The sequence below is a fragment of the Onychostruthus taczanowskii genome, unplaced genomic scaffold (assembly GCF_017590055.1).
Source record: "Onychostruthus taczanowskii isolate IOZ18803 unplaced genomic scaffold, ASM1759005v1 scaffold4, whole genome shotgun sequence".
NCBI classification, from domain to species: Eukaryota; Metazoa; Chordata; class Aves; order Passeriformes; family Passeridae; genus Onychostruthus; species Onychostruthus taczanowskii.
The window spans coordinates 23131101-23149284 of NW_024501459.1; the positions used below are offsets into that span (position 1 = coordinate 23131101).

General features: G+C 39.5%; 1 protein-coding gene across 1 annotated transcript in view; it reads right to left on the reverse strand.

The window, feature by feature from the left end:
• Nucleotides 1-12532, reverse strand: part of LRP12 (LDL receptor related protein 12) — a 49288-nt gene extending 36756 nt beyond the window's left edge. The window contains exon 1 of the mRNA XM_041412544.1: nt 12343-12532. Coding sequence (XP_041268478.1) covers nt 12343-12421 — 79 coding nt within the window. The 5' untranslated portion in view covers nt 12422-12532. The remainder of the gene's footprint in view (nt 1-12342) is intronic.
• Between the last annotated feature and the right edge of the window lie 5652 nt (nt 12533-18184).

An 18184-nucleotide genomic window follows, 5' to 3' on the forward strand; every position in this document is an offset into this window, starting at 1 on the left:
TTAGTCTATCTTAATAATAAAACCTTATTTAGGTAGTAAAGAGCTTTTAGGAGACTATGCAAAAAATATATTAAACCAAAAATATTTACTGAAGGTTTGTTACCAACCATGTCTCATCTGGGGGCACAGTAAATTCAGATACAAGTGAGGTTTATAGCATGCTTCTGCTATTATTATATTATATTTAGTAAGCCTATTTTTTTAAGAAGGAAGTCCAGTACCAGCAAGTCACCACTAGGTACATACATGCTCCTTTATAAAGAGACCACATGTGAAGTTAACACCAACTAGGGAAAGAAACAACAGCCATTTGTTGGGACACTCAGATTCAACCTGTGTATGACTGGGAAAAAAAATCCAAAACAACAAAACAAAAACCCCAAACAAACAAACAAAAAAACCAAAACAAAACAAACAAAAAAAAACCAAACCCAAACCAAAAAAACAGCATTTTTTTTAAAGAAAGAGGTGAAGAATGCTTTGGGAAAAGAGCTAACTGAAAAATATATTACTTTCTTATGTTAATAGCATTTACCAAACTTGACAGACAGTTGCTTTCTTCTGGATGTAGATTCTTTTCAATGCACATGAAAAGCATTGCTACACTTTTGCATTGATGAAAGCAGATTACACCCCTTACAATTCCTTAATGGTAACTTTGTTTAATGAACAATAATAGTAAGTCACAGTTCAAGGGCATTGGCTTTGCTGTGTGTTGGCTCTTTGAGAAACAAAAAGGGTATCTCTAGAAGAGGTTCAGTTCTGGAAAACAAGCAGAAAGGAAACTGGAATATTTCATTGTACCAGAGTTTTCCATTCCTCATCTGTTATTGATGGTAGACACATATACAACTTTTTAAAATTAGGGAGAATTCACAAGTTGGTAGAGATTACAAAACTGAAGAGTAAGGTTTATTTGTGATAAAGCAGATGTTGTGAAGACAGAATACTTGCAAATTCTTACACTGTTTATTCTTCACTCTGATTGTTATCCACTTGACTATTTACTCCCTTTTCTTTCTGGATCATCTGCAGAAGTCAGATGACCTCTCAGAGGCTCAGCACTGACATTACACAGCAACTTTTAGATGGAATCTGCCATTATCAGTGTTAGGGCACCAAGACAATGTGATTTCTCAAGACATTTGTGTATTCACTCAAAGTCCTTGAGCTGGTTCAGTCCCCAGAAGGTACCTGATTAGGCTTACTGTGGCCAAAGGCAGCCACACAGATGACATTTCTGTTGGCCTTTGTCCTCACCACTGTATAGGTGTCGCAAATGAGTGGTTTGTGGTTTTTTAGATGATTGTGGATCACGCCACAATCGGTGATACTTTATTCTGCGTATAAAAGGTTCCAAGGTTCCAATAGCTATAGCTTTCCTTTTTGGGAAATGTAGCTGGAAGAGGAGGTTTCAATGCATTAATTCAGCTGTAAAATAAAGGGTAAAAAAATACTTTCATTTTACATACATTTCACTCTATTAAAAGCCAACCTGATAACAAATTTCAGCACTTGCTCCTACGGCCTTTTTAAAGGGAGGCACTGAATTTTAAAATAGCAAAAAATGTGACACAGCATGGTGACAAGTACAAGATCAATGTCAGACATAATGCCTACATGTTCAAATTCCTATTTATCTGCCTTTATATAATGAAGTATATTGCTAATTTAAGTACATATCATTCCTGTTTAAAAGCAGATTTCCAGATCTGGGAGAAAAGCACTCCCAGGACAATGGAACGCCATAAAGTGCAAACCAAACTCTGATTACCTGTCTAAATAAATTTAAGTATCATCAAGACATTTCAAAAATACATCAAAGTACAATGTATTCCAGTACAGGCATAAAGGAGTTGCTTAGTAAGAATCTAACAGCATGATCCTTATGTTCATAGCAGTAATTTATACATCACATTCAAACAAGTTTAAAGCTAGTTCAGACCTCCTTACAATCACAGTAACTCATCTCTCTCAGAAATTGTTTGATGTGATCATTTTAGTTGAGCAACACACATACCTGAGAAACTGCAAGTTTATTTCAAATCAGGTACTTTGAACACTTTATTTGCTTCCAAATATGGATGGTCAGTAAGACCTCACATTAAAAACTTAAATTCAGCTTTATTTTAATCATCAATCATTTCTGAAAGCTTTTACATTTTAGGCCAAATTCCTTCATGATCAACACTTTAAACTGCTATCTCAGACTTCAGATAGAAATCCTTTGTAAAGCTGCAAAATACAGACGGTTTCAGAAAACTGGTGAAAGGAAGTCAAACACAGACCTATTCACTTAATTCTCACACATATTTCCTGGCTTCCATGCTTTTACTTAACATTTTAAGACTGATGTACAGCTGAATATTTTAAGATATTAATTTTTAAAAAGTCACTATCAAGAACAAATAAAACTTTCTGTTCCACAGGAGTGAGGGATGTCTCTCAACTCCCCATCAATGACCTTAACTTTACTCTCTGGGCACATCTGACTTGAAGGATATCATCACTGTGTAGGACAGTTGCACTGCTGCTCCTACTACTCTGCAGTTAGAAAACAGGATCGCTTATTCCAGGAAAACTCCACATGGACCCTAAAAGTACCTATACTGGGTTTACATGGTCAGGTTTTGGGGGTTACAGGAGCTGGCTTTCTGCAAGAATATGCTGGAAGCTTCCACTGTGTCCAGGAGAGCCAATGCCAGCCACCTCCAAGACATGTTCTGCTGGCCAAGGCTGAGCCCATCAGAAACGGTGGTAAAGCCTCTGTGATAACTTATTCAAGAAGAAAAAAAAAAAGTCATTGTGCAGATGTAATTGTGGCCAGACAAGAGCAAAGTGAGTACATGTGAAAGGAACAACTTTGAAGACACCAAGATCAGTGGAGAAGAAAGGGGTAGGTACTCCAGGCACTGGAGCTGAGATTCCTCAGCAGACCAGGGTGCAGCCAGCCCACGGTGAGGCAGCTGTGCCTCTGCAGCCCATGGAGGACCACAGGGATGCAAAGATCCACCTGCACCTGTGGAGGAGACCCACACTGCAGCAGGTGGATGTTGAGAGGAGTCTGTGACACCATGGGAGGCCCATGTTGGAGCAGGCTCCTGGCAGGGATCTGCAACCTCGTGGAGAGAGAAGCTCACACTGGAGGTTTCCTGCTAGGACTTGTGACCCTGTAGGGAATCCAGGCTGCAGTAGGCTGCTCTTTAAGGACTGCACCCCAAGGAAGAATGCAGCAGTTCCACTATTGCCCATGCGGAACCGGAGAAGTTCATGGAGAGTTGTCTCTGAACACTACACTGAAGCAGAAGAAGGACCCCTCTCCCTGAGCAGCACCAGGGATGAACTGACCTAACCCCTGTTCCCTGTGTTCCTGTGCCACTGGTGGGAATGAGGTAGAGCTAAGAAAAAGGGAAGGGTGTTTTAAGGTCTGTTTTTACTTTTCTCATTTTCCTGCTCCAATTTTGTTTAATTCAGTTAATATCTCTAACTCGAGTCTGTTTGGTCTATGACAGTATTTGGTGAGTGAGCCCTCTCAAGGACCTTATCTCAACCCATTAACCCTTTGTTATACATTCTCTACCCTGTGCAGCTGCAGAAGGGAGTTAAAGAGTGGCTTTTGTGGGTGTCTGGTATTCAGTCAGGATCAGCCCACTACAGTTCTACACACAAGCTTTGCAATTCCAACTGACAGTGGGGGACAGTGCCCCTCACTACAGCAAGACAACAACGGTATAGGTCTTTCCCTCAAGCCTTACTCATCTACAGTGTGAAGGCAAAAGGCCTCTATACTATCCCACATTTCCACAATGGATGAGGAAAACTGGAAAGCTAGTATTGTGGACCTAAAAAGAGGTTAGTAACATTACTACTCAGCTGTGGTATATTGGATTGTCATTTGCACGAGAACTGTGATACCACTGAGGCTTTGTTACAGTGTGCATAGATGACAGACACAACAGATAATTTAAAATCTGGAATTGAAGTGAGTCAAACTACATGATACCCAGGCAACGGGCACTGGAAACAGCATTAGCTGGATCAGCAACAACAGGGAGGTAGGTCATTAGTAACTGGACTCTATAAACATGCAGCTCCCAGGCACATCCTGCAGTAAAGCTGCTGGAGTGCAGAAATGCCAAATGCCAGTATCAGCCAGAAAAGGGATCACATAAAGGAAGCTCAAAAATATTGACGAAAGCCATTCACTGAATTACAAAATGTTCAAAGATCTCTACTTGTTTATTCACTTATTTGCTAAAGAACAGGTCAAATGCAAGAATCTAAAGTTCCTGTAATACCTCTCTGCCTGAGAATACTTGGATAGCCAGAGATCAAGACCTCAAGCAATTTCCAAGCTCTTTCTGGATTCAAACTTTTTCCTTGCCCATAAGAGTAACCTCTTAGACTGATAGACTCACTCAGCCACCGTAACACCCTCAAAATAAAAGGATGGCTCCTTTCCTGCCCTCTATTTGCCCAACCTCATAAAAAACAGCTGTTCTTGTAGACATCTTGGCCTCCTATTCCACTCTGAAGAACAGTTATGCCACCTTTAGCTGTGAAGGTGCCTTAACAAGACATCCCAGTCTTTCCCTTCCTTGCCATCCCAGCTCTCCTCTCTTCATGAATCTCTCCAACCACAGACACCATGATGAGCTTTAGCCATGGAACTGACTGCTTGTTCAGTACCTTTAGATAGGAAACATGACAAATGGGAGGTGCCCTGACAAAAGAAGCTATTTCTGCTAATTATACAATCACCCAAATCCATCCCTGTCAGTGCTTCCAGCTGCAAGTTGCTGTGATCAAGTCATGTGTCTGATGTCATTCATCTTCCTGACTTAAGAGCAGACATCTCTCTCAGATAATTTTAACTGATATTTAGATCATGGAAAAGACATATGTTCTTTCCCCATACTTTAAAAAAATTACAAATTGGAAAAAATGAAATATGTATTCTCTCAAGTCCAGTTACCAATATTTCAATGTGGTTTAAACACACATTTTGAGTTAAATCCCTGTGCACTCTCCCTAAGCACTTCTCTAGAAGAGAGCAAGTGGAAAAATGTAATTCTTTAGTAATATGAAGAGCAGGCTGAAGTAAATACAACAACATTACAAACAAAAAAAAGCATCTTAATTTGGACTCTAAAATTAATCTCTGTTTGAAAATTACTCTGTTGAACTCTATGTGCAGGAAATAAGGAAAGGGAAGGTTAAAGTCTCCACTTAAATCTATGTGATAAGAAAAGTACATATATATGGATTTGTTTACTGCATGTGATGTATTCTTTATCTCAGTTCCAGTTACTACAATATCCCTAATTTGAGCTACTCCATACAATTTCATAGAAGGAAAACACCCTACCCTGGTATACTAATTCATTGAATTATAATACCCTTTGTGAAGCATAGGAAAAAAGATATTAAGTCTTATGAAAATTCATATACAGCTAACATCTAGAAGTCAGAGCATATGAACGTGTGTGCCTTCCCACTACAAGGCACATCAAACAAGACTTCATTTTTCTGTTCTAAACTGCTTGCCTTCAGTTATTGAAAAGTTGTTTCTAAAAGAGCAGCTCCTTAAATGAGTAGGATCATTAAATTTTTAAGATACATCATTGACTAGAACAAAATTATTTCTAGTAACACTAAATATAAATTAGAAGAAAATCTTATTTTTTCCACAAAATAACTATTCTCACAATCCTTCTGTACTTACAAAGGAACTTATCTCTATTTCCCAATACATGCATATGAAGCTGGAGTAATAAAACCAAGATATAGGACCCTTCAGCAGACTTTTTTCTTAACTTTTAAATACAAGCAACTTCATTACAGACTTTTACCACGCGCAGAAGTGTGCTCACACTGCTTGTTAAAGAATCACTCTACGGTTATATGGCTACAACTGACTTTGCATGTCTGCTCTGGTTACCCACAGCCAGTCCCAGGGGCTTCCACTTAGCAGAGGAAACATCTGCAAGGTTAAGCAAAGGGTAGTCATGAATTACGCACAATCAGATGGGTGAAACATGCAGTTTCCATCCCAATATATATAGTTCAAATGTACTTTCCACTCACAGAGAAACACAACTAGTTCACTTTCATTGCTTTGCGGAATTTATGATTTACTAAGTGTGAGCACGTTGAGCTTTCTTGCACAACAAAAAATTCCGCAACCAAATAAATGTACCTGGGAAAGTCCTGTAAGTACTAAAACTCACAAGATGCTTAAGTGAGAAACCACCTTGACTCAAGTTACAAAACCAAATGGCTTTGAAGGGGGGAAGGGGCGTGACTCCCTTCCCCCCTTCAAAACATGCTCTGCTTGTAAGCTTTCTTAATTTTGGGGAGGCTCTTATGTTTGCTTGCTAACTTCCTGACTAGTCACAAAAAGTTGCGCCGCACAAACTAGCTGAGAAAGATATACAGAAATTCCCTCATAACCTAGAATTCAGTGACAGCAGGAAAAAACCTAACCTAACCTAAATAGAATAGCAGGAAAAAAAATCTAGTACATAGCTATTAAATATGCTAGCCTTGATATGAAGACATCACCACCATTATTAAAATGTACCAAAAGTTAACAGTATATCCAAATGTAAAGCAGCTGTTCAGAGAAAGAAGTCCGAACCACAACTCAGACTAGGGCGTTTTTGAAGTGTTTGCACTGATCTGTCAATTATGCTGAATTCAGTAGTTTTAGCTTAGATACTCACAAGAATCAATAGAGTATATTTCAAAGCAATTGTAAAGCTTTGCATAATGAATCATCAGTGAAGTAACAACTGCAGCAAAAAACCAAGTGTACGGAACAAAAAAAGAACACAGAACAATACAAATACTTCACAATACTTCAGAGTATGGTATATCATACAGCCTGCTATAAACCACTGTGAGCATTTATTTCTACTGAGAGGATAAACACAGGAATTCAAATCTACAACCAAATTTTTTAGTATCCAATGCACTAGTACCCAGTGTTTTCTTAAAACCATGTAAACTATGGAGGCTCAATTTTGCCAACCAACAGATACCTCAAGTAATAACTTGCAAAAATACCACAGCTAGTAATTCTGAAATGCATACCAACTAAAAACATCCCAGGCTGTCAACAAATCACACTCTCTCAATTACTGCCTAGCAAGATATCTCAGTTGTTCCAGTATTTTAACATAATCATTAACTATCTGGGACAGTATAAATGGAACACTAAAATTAGAAAACTCAGAGACATCTAAGAAAGCAAACCCACACTATTTACACAGTACAAACAGTACTCATGCATTTTCAAAAAACCTGTAAGGAAATTAGTGAATTATATTTAATAAGTATGGAAATAATGTCTACACCTTGGGAAACTTGAATCTGGTAAAAGGTATATAATGTGTGAAGGAATGTACTAATACACCAAAGGCACAAAGTTTTAAAATTTGAGATCTGCTAACAAACCACAAGACTGATAATAATTTTAAGTTTTAGCCATACCAAGTACAAAACAATAAATATTTAGTGCTTAGTTGAAAATAATACTGATACAATTTACATCTATTTGACATTAAAACAGCAATGACTGAAGTAAATAATCAAATAGATTCACCGGTAAGGTCCTTCCAACACTAATGCAGTAGAGCTCTTCCTCTCCCAGCAATGACAGAACAGATGAAAAAGCCATCCTCATTACATGCTCTGCTCTGATGACAGGAATGGAGTCAGATGGCTTCTGTCATGATTCTGGTTACAAGTACACCTCTGCTCTTTCTCTAGCTGACAGTATTCTCATTTAGTGCATCATAACAATTACACCGACTACCTTATATTCAATTTTCAAACTTTTTGCTATGAGGTTGTTTAGGATATGTTTTTTTTTTTTCTTCTCCCCTTGAATGAACTTTGCTTTAAATATTATCCACAGTAGATGAATATTATGCCCTTACAGACATTTTGACTATAGATGCAATATTGGCTCTGAACAGTCAGTTGAACGTGTACACACTTGGACAAGTTGACATACGATTAACTTATTAGACAACATAAATTTCTAGTGTTAAAATTAGGATGTGTTCTCTTAAAGGACTACAAAATTTTTCTAATAAATTAAATGCAGTGGTTTTGCCAATAATACAATTTACAGCTTAGCAAAATATATCTGTTCAGTATATCACAAAATATTACTAAAGACTGACATTCAAGAGTTTAAGATATAGTAATTTATTAAGTCAAGCGATTCCTTTAGGACAGTCTGTTCTGGTTTTAGAGTTCAACTTCTCTAGAAAATGGAATGAACTGGCTGGCAGACTTTAATTGCTTACATGATTCAGGCTATTATTTCAAACAAGGTGAATGAACCCAAAAAACTATTTATTCGTCCTCATTCACACCATCGTTAACAAACTGACAGGAAAGTAAAGTTCGGGTCCTGACAAGTGAACTTTTATGACAATGTTACTTGTCTTCCCTTAGAACCAAATGAAGAATGAGTTATAGACACAGCAGAGTTTATCACTTCCAGCAACAACTGTACCACAGAAACCTGGAATGATTCTAATCCAAAATTAAATGTTTTAAAGCTTATGTAAGTGTACTATGTTTTTCTTTAACAGGACAAAATAATATCAGTAGCACTGTACTCTCAGCAGTCTAATATCAAACAGTGTTTCAATCACAATTTTGGGGAGTAATCCTTTTATGATCTCTACTAATGTTTCTCAGTCTTTACTGCTTCCAAGGGTACCCACCAAACCAAAAACCAACCTACAGATAAGGACAATTAAGACTGACCTCCTCTGCCACCACTTCTACCTTGGGACTCTTTTTAGTGTCCCCGTCCTACTACTGTAAATATTTTTTGACACACATTTACATCTGCAAGTTAGAAGCAGGGAGATTCATCTACTGTACCACTGCACTGACTGCTACCAACTGTACAAAACTTTATAGAAATTCCCTGCAGTCTTCTGCTCAGTGTGAAGGAAATTCAAATTAATATATCCAGGTGACAAATATCCTTAAGACTACATAAAGTTTGAATTTCCAGAAAGCTGAAGAAGCCAAATACCCGTGCTTCCAGACTCCATTGCAAAGGAAGGCATGTCCTAGTTTCCACACTGTATCACCTCAGAGACTGTTCATAACTCAGCCTCTGCTCTGAACACCAATCCCTGACAAACTGGTCCTGAAAGTGCTCCATCACAGTACCAATCGGATATAAACCACAATCCTGTCAAGAATTAAACAAATATCAAACAAAATGGGAACATCAGAAATTCAGTTCTCTAACTGAAGCTCATGTTACAGCAAAAAAAGAAGTAAGATCAGCACCCCTGGAGGTACTTTAAACATGCATAGATGTGTTGTTCAGGGACATGGTTTAATGATGGACTTGGCAGTGCTGGATTTGTGGTTGGAATCCATGATCTTGAAGGTCTTTTCTAACCTACATAATTCCATGATTCCAAGATTTACTTAATTTACAGCTGATCCATCATGGAACTTTGGTTTGAAAAATACTTCCCTCAAGAACAGGACTGATTTCTCAAACAACATTTTTTCCCCTAAAATAATTACTTGCACAACATATGGTTCTGTTTTAAACTCCGATAACTGTTATGGACTTTGAGATAAGCAGAAATGTCTTAATACTTGTCCCAGTAAAAGCTAGGCCAGGATTATATAGAGACACAGGATCAATTACTTCTTGGATATAAAATTCTCAAGGCAACAGGAAGGCTGGAAATACAAACCAAAAGATAATGCTGCCCAATGCACTACCAAGCCATAATTCTTGTTAGTCGGTGCTATTCCAATATTTCACTCATCAGTATTCCTCCTTCTCAAATTTTTATAATTATAGTCATCATCAGCAAGAAGGTTTGAAAAATTCACCAACTACAGGGAAACAGAGAAACATTCTCTGGAGAGCTCAATGCCCACATAACAACCTTGGTGAATTTAGTATTTTAATTAGCAGAAAATTCTAGACATTTTAGCTGTGCAACTGCATAATGGAAGGCAACTGAAGTGACGCACCATTGCTTTTCCAAGCATGCATTTACCTTGGGTACTGCCTACTGCATTCAAAGCCTTAACATAATGATATCTGCAAGGCTCTGCTCAGCATCAACATTACAGTCCAGAGATATGCTGAAAACAATCTTGATCAAATTCATGTCAATACTAAATCAATTTAGTTTGGAAGAGCTAAAAGCAGTTGTACAGGAAGTTAAAATGCTTTAATAGGACATAGCTCTCACTCTCACTTTTTTCTCCCAAAATAAATAAACGGAGAAATCAAAGTGAAAGCTAGAGAAAGCTACACAATAAATACTTGCTTTTGTTTCAGATACTATAGCCTGGGGACAATAAAGCTCCTTTCCTTTGAGCAGTGAAACTGGTCAGAACTTCAGACATTTTTAACAAAAACTCTTAAGAGAAACTAATTTCTCATGAGGATGAAGTGACACAGTGTGCTGATGAAAATCAGAAGCGCCTTCTCCTTCCTGGTAGTGGCACTAATGGATGGTGATGTGTTTCTTAGCAAGGCAGAAGAAACTTATGAAGCCTTCTTGGCTGAACTTTCAAAAGTCTTGATTAAAGGCCTATGAATAGCGTTATCCAGAAAGAATTTAATTTGATTGTTTTTTCTCTAACCAAAGACTATGCTTGTGATTTAAGTTTTTGTAAGGGAAATGCTGACTATAACACCTAAGTTACAGTATCACAGTTCAAAACGTTTTACTTAGGTCAGGCTGATGAGGAATATCACAACTATACTTTTGACTTTTCTTTTTAATTCTGTGATGAGGGTAATAAAACCAGCACACTGAGTTTGTTAAAAAACCTTTTCACAGAAATTAAACTAGTTTAAGTACATTAAGTATGCAAACAGAACAGCTTAACATATTGAAACCTGAGATTTTGCTACCACTTCCTGCTCCACCATTAGCTAACTCCCTTTCAGTTGCGTTTGTAGTTTACCTTTTGACATGAATTTTTTTTTGCTTTATTTAATATGCATTTAAGACCGGTCAGTATCCCACTTGGTTCATGCAAATATACCCACTCAAAAATAAAACTTTACCAGTGTATTTACAGGTACTGGCCTAGTTGAATCTCTGTTTGAAGAAGCCTTCCTTATTCTTCTACTCACGTAAATATGAAATAGGAAACACTCCTACAAGTTTACGTAGTACATCTACATTTTTAGTGTTTGGACTGATTGTTACAGCACAGGCATGCACTGGACAAAACACTTTGCAAAGGCAAAACTGAAATATCTTCATGTTCCAAAAACAAGCTTGCTTTTTTAACAGTGAAAGAGATCCCAATTTCTTATGTTCAATCGCGTGTTTAGAGCAAAGGCATTTACTTCAGAAACTGCTGAAGCAGGGCTTCTGTCGCTGTCCTCCTCAGGGCAAGGCACATGCCCAGCTCTGTGCCAAAGGCTGCTTCTCCTGCTTGAGGCCCATGGACACAACCTATGCTCGACTTCATAAAACAAACACAACTCCCTGAGAAAACATGAGACGACTCTCTTTGTCAAGTATTCTGATCTCTCATGTGTTACTGGGCCACCTTTACACTGTAAAAGCCAACCTCAGTACATTTCCACAAATATTTGTGATTAGCAGTTTTGTTTTAAAGATGGGTTTATAGTCAGGAATGAATTCTTATTCGGGTATGAACTGTGGACAGGCTGAGCAGAAGCAAATGTCCCTGGAAGGTCTTCCAGGCCTGCGCTGATGTGTCACAAACTCATCACCAGTGCCAGCCCCCGACTCCGCGGCCCGGAGCGGCCGCCCTCCCCCCGACACTAGGCCTCGTTGGTCCTGGCCGGACGTGGAACATCTCCCAAGCATCCATCCCTATTATCCACAGGCAGCGATTACTCGTGACTCAGAGGATTTGGGCTGGCTTGTTTGTGCGGCCCCGCGCCAACTCCGGAGTTCCCGGCAACGCACATCTGCGGGAGAGCAAGCCCAGGGCAGCTGGGCCGAAGGAATCCCAGAATCCCGGCCGCAGTTTTAAGGACTTCCCAGAGGAGATTTCCGTCCACCCCAAAAATAATAAATAAATAATAAACAACACACAAAAAATCCCAAACAAAACAAAAAACCCCGGAGCGAATTTTGGAGCAGTCGAGTTCGGAGGAGAGGGGGCTGGGGGCAGAGAAGGTAAGTACGGGGACACCAGCCGGCCGTGGCGGCGGTGCTGAGAGGCTCCGGGGACCCCGCCGAGGCCGGCCGGGAGAAAGGCCGCTTTGTTCCCCCTCCCCCGCGGCCGACTCCCGGCCCGCGAGCCGGAGGCGGACGGGCGGCGTCACTGCCCGGTACCTACCGCAGCAGGAGACGACGAGGAGCAGGAGTTGCGCTGACCTCCAAGCCGGGGAGCCCTCTGCGCTCCCCCAAGGGGCCATAACACCCGCCCGCGGGGAGGCGGCGCGGAGCCGGAGCTGCCACCGCCGCGCCCCCGACACGGAGCCGGAGCTGCCGCCGCCGCAGGAGGGGCCGGCGGCGCCTCGCCCCCTCGCCCGNNNGGCGGGCGAGCGGGGCGGAGCGGCGGCCCCCAGACGGCGGGGGCGGGCCCGAGCCGCCGCGCTCGGCGCAGCACCGCCCTGCCGGCTCCTCCGGCTCCTCCTTCGTCACCCCCTCTCTCCCCTCCCACTCCGTCGGCGCCGCAGCCGCCGACTTTTGGCCCGCCCCGTCCCGACGAGGCGGCCGCCGTCGGCCGTGGGGGCTGGGCCGCATCCGGAGGAGGGAGGGTGAATGTACCGGCGGCTGAGCCGCCCAGATCCCCGGCCCACACGGGGCAGCCAGGGGGTGTTTGAGTGCCCTGGCTCTCCGCCCTGAGTAAAACTGAATCCAAACGCAGGCTGTAAAGCACAGGGGTACTCTGGCAGCTGCTGTGCTTCTGACCTCCAAATCTGCATTTCCACAGTGAGACCGAAAAATTACCGTGGGAGCACAAAAAAGTGCGACTGCTGTACATGCAAAATTATGGATCCCATAGAAATTGCTTGTGACGCTTCCTGTTCGATTACAGTTCCTGTTTTCCTGCTGCATAGTCACTTGTTTTCAAAAGCAAGTGGGATTCACAGCACAATTTTGATATTTCCCTTTAATTTTGCTGTGCCTGTTGCAGACCATGAGAAGTGTTTATTGACCCTGTTCCACTAGAACAATTTGTTTGAAATAACAAAGTATTGCCATTCCTGAGAAAAGCAAAACTTATTTTGGTAAGGCTTTACAGCTACACCTTGAAAGCAGGCGTGTTGAGTCAGACCAGAGTTCTTGCTCCACAAATGGTCACTGCTATGGAGAATGCTTTATGCTATTTCTTCTCATTCATCTCATTTTTTTATAGAATCATGAAATCACTTTGGTTGGAAAACACCCTTAAAATCATTGCGTCCAACTGTAAATATAGCATTGCCAAGTGCACTACTAAACCATGTCCCCACATGCCGCATCTACAAATCCTTTAAATACTTCCAGGAATGGTGAGTCAATTACTTGCCTGTTACAATGCTTGACAACCCTTTCTGTGAAGAAATGTTTCCTAATATCCAATAACTTTTTCTGTCACAACTTGATGTCACTTCCTTTCATTTATTGTTCTGTGATTTCTCCTGCATTTGTTTCCAAATCCCCATTTATTTGGGAAGGAAGAGAAATATCTTGGGGGGATGTCTCATTTGGAAAGGAGGAGATGTTTGTTTAAGGGTGAGCATCAGGATGAAGATTCAGCATTAATAATTGTCACGAAAGAAGGAAGGGAAACCAGCCAAGCAGGAATGCTTTCCAAGTCTGGGAAGTTGTGGTCCAGAAACACCCTGAGGTGGCATCATTGAGTGTAACAGTTCTCAGAGGATTGGTCTTCAGTACATTGGTCTTTAGTCACAGTTTGAACCTATGGATGTTCATCTCTCCAAAGCCATGAGTTTGCACACAAAATTAACATTTCATGGAAGAAGAATACATAGCCTGTAGTTTTATGCAATTATGTAAAGCAGTCACAGCAGCTTAGCCAACATCTTTTAGGTTTCTTTCTACTCACAAGTCTAACTAACTTCTTCAGTGAAACCTCATATGTTCTTTTTTTCATGCAGTTTATCCCATTCCTTTTTTATTTTTAATTATTAACAATGGGGCACTGAAGGAATGCTCAGGAAGTCTGGTTTGTAGCTTCTGAGAGAGGAATTACTGCTTTTATGAACAGACACCACACAAAATCTATGAACACACTGGGACTTCTAACCCTCATACAGTAATTACAGCTGAAACTGAGGTGTGATATGCTTCTCTTTCCACAGACTTTAGTTGCATAACACAAAAGACAACACTAATTATCTTTTAAGATTAAATACAATTCCAAACAACTCAAATATCTCTGTTGGCAAAATTTCTTGCAACCTACTCCACAAACAAGTGGCTTTACCCTGTACCCAGGTTGATCATTCATGACAGAGAGCAGAGCATCTACCCCTGGCATCAGGGGCTTAATTACAACATCCTTCTTAAAGGTGCAGAGTGAAGATTGATATGCAAAATAGCCTTGCCTCAGTACAGTACTAAATGAGCTTAGCAAACTAATGGTGAGATACCGAAGTGATGATCTAGAGAAAAAAAACCCAAAAAACTGCAGGAGCAGTTTACCTGCATATGAGATGAGCTGTATCTTCTAAGTCCAGGGAAGAAAATGTGTTAGTAGACCAGATAAAACACTCAGGATGGCAAGCAACATCTAGTCACATAACACCCTTAGCAGGTCCACCAGATCTATGAACTTCTTCCCTAGGCAAATAAAAAGTCTTATTCATTTTTGGCATTTTTTGGCTACTCCTTTTGGTCTCTGCTGAGAGCTTTCTTAATCTCTTTGATGTTTTGGGAGAATGTCTTTACTCCTATGCCTGGAAAGGATGTTGTAAATCACAGTCATAACTTTATGTACATGAAATTCTAATCATGGCTGCATTTTTTGTTTGGATTTTTTTCTCTACTGTTATCTGAAAATGACTAGTGGAAGTTTATTACTAGGAATAATTTTAAACTGGCACAGATGTTGACAGCATCTTTCTTTTGTACTTGAAGGCAGGTGAAGATAAAACAAAGCACACATGCTTCACCTTGAACCAAATCAAGATTGCTGTTACAGGCAGTTATTCTTCTGTCTGATGCTTTAGGTTGGCACATGAAGTTACTGAGGCAGCTTCAGCAAGAATTATCAGGCACCCACTGACAATATCAGCATATGATTTTTTTTCCTCCTGTACTTTTCTTTGCAACATTATTATGTTTTTACTGGTCAGTTGGGTATAGTCACTTCAGTTTCATTTTACTTCCTGCTAAATGCACTTCCTTTTTGCCATCCTTGCTCTTCTTTTTTCCCTTTTCCTCATCAGTTCTCCTAGTTCAGACTATGGTATTAGCAAATGGCACCCACAGATTTAACAGCAGTTTTATGGCCCATTGTAAAACTACTCCATATTTAATTCCTTTCTTTCTATTCCTGCTCTGACTGTGTGTAAAAATGGAGAAGATCTTACAGTGTTTCCCTAATGCCAAGTCCTGGCTGGAACCTCTCAGCACCATTTTAATACGCAGTGACAATGGGGACAATTTAAGATATTGACAAGATCTCAGCAAATAAAGTAACAGTATTCGTCTTTTACCAATCTCATGATTTTCTGTCCCATAACTTCCCTTAACATGAAGTCAAAAGAAATATTGCTATAATCAGTACCAGTATTTAACTTTTTTGGTGAGCCCTCTACCACATCTGAATTTACTTGAATTTACTTCTGTTTTTTGCAGAAATTTATCATGTCCCATAAGAGGGACAGCAATGGGATTCTAAATATTCTTGTTAGTTTTTATAAAAAGAATTATTTATAAACAGTAAAAGCAGTAAAACGTAGAAAATAGGCAGCAGAGGGAGTGAATTTCTCTTCTAGATGTATGTTTATTTTGCAGCACAACATATGAACACTGGAACAAAAGTTATTTGTACTATTTATTCAGTCATTTATTTTTCCTAACAAACAGCTGTTTGCACAGCAGTTGTCTAAAGGGTGCTACTAAACTACATTTTTATACAACTTTAATTTTAACACTAGACCACAGCTACCTCGAATCTAGAGTACCCTACTTAACTCCACTGCAAAATGATGAAAGACAGTAGAAGATGTCAGAAATGTCTGGAGCAAGGCCATTGTGCTAAAAATATACAGCATATATCAGAATCTGCTTACAGTGTGCTGGTGTACATATTCATATTGCTTTTTCATACTGGAGGAAATATATCAAATGTGTTAAGTCATCATTTATTTCCCTGGTATTTATTATTAGTATCACTGTGCAGTCTAGAGGTCAGTCAAGAGCAGGGTCCCATTTTGCTAGGGACTCTACAAACACAGGACATGCTGTACATTTAGCAGTGAAAACAGTCCAAATATAGTTCAGCTAACAGCAAATGAAGAGTGCCTGGAGACAGTGGCAGTGTAGCTGCATCCTTGTAGCTTGCATCCACCCAAACTAATTTTGTAGGGCACATCAGTTTAAGCATTTATACTCCACTATCTGCTTCTGGGATTCATGTTTGTTTCTTCAAACCACTGCAGAGCACTTGGAGTAGGTCACTGCTCTTTTTCCATTCTTTCTGGACTGAGGACCTATTTGTAGACAGTTTGTAAGCTCTTGCCTAGAAGTTAAACCAAGTAACTGTATCCCACTAAGGAGAAAGAGATTTTTGTACAAACAAGTTTTAAGAACTGTCTACAAAACTTCTTACTTCAGTTAAAAGTACTTCATGTTCCTATCATGATAGTAGTTGGGATTTTCTTTGCTTGTAATCCAAATCTGGACTGTCTCTCTTACATGTATCAGATATTATGCTTTAAATATTTTTACAACTGGTTTATGTTCAACTGACTCTTCAGAATAAATGACTAGTTGTGGTCATAAGCTCTGTAGTTTCTATGACAGTAATAGCACTTCTGTCATATGCTGCATGAATTGCAATTGCCTAATTTTGTAATTTTAAACAGTTCTGGAAATGTTGCCCAAGCATATTCATTTATTGAAGTACATAGCTGCTCCTGAAAGGACAATCAAACAGAAGTAACATCAATTTGGAATAAGCCATGTGACCAAGTGTGACCTAATTCAGCCTGCAATTACACCACACAACTTATTGTTTAGATAACTACAACATGGTAACACCACCGGTATTAAAACTGCTTTTGTTCATTCCTTGCTGTTAAGTAAAGCAGCTTAACTCTTACTGTGGCAATGTGGACCTAGATGACAGGCAAAGATCAAAAAGTGTGGTGGTATCTTCATTCTTCTGCCTGCTTACTTAATAACAGCCCCAGAAGTGCTTTAAGAAGCATTATGTTAGCATTGTTTTACTACAAAATTTCCAGTGCATTATACAAACAGCAGTGGTTATCTCAAGTAGTTGAATAGTATCAGAAGATAGGAGATAATCGGAGTCTATAGTCACATTGCATCCCAGAAGAAGATTTAGTCTTTCACTCTAGTTGTGAGAGACCTAAGGCTGCTCTTCGCAGCCATTCTGATACCTTTGGATTTATTTTCTCGGGATTAAGGAACCAGATCTGCTTGCTGGTACTTGGAGAAACTTCTATCACTGAAATCTCTGTTTGATTTTTACACATTACTGAATAAAACATAATAAACCCATAAGGAAGGCCTGAATTTAAAGTCTAGTAACAACAATGTATTTACAGCTGAAGAAATTTGTATAAAGATTTCAAATATCTTTTAACAATTATCCAATCACAGAAGGAGCTCAACTGTTTAGCTGATTCATTGATAAAATTAAGAACTAAACTATTATTTGAATTGTAGAAAAGCCCAAAGACCAAAGAGAAGAAAAAGGCAAAAAATCCTGAATATGCAAAGACGAAAGAAAGAAAGAAAGAAAGAAAGAAAGAAAGAAAGAAAGAAAGAAAGAAAGAAAGAAAGAAAGAAAGAAAGAAAAAGCCAAGACAAAAGACTTCATGAAAAGAAGAAAACCAAAAAACCTCTTCAATACTAACAGAACATTTCATGAGCAGTTTTCAAAACCTAAGAGGCTAATTAGTTAGTGTGGAAAGAACTATTAAAAAGCCTACAAGTTGGGGTTTTTTTGTGGATTCTTTCATTTTCTAAATTAA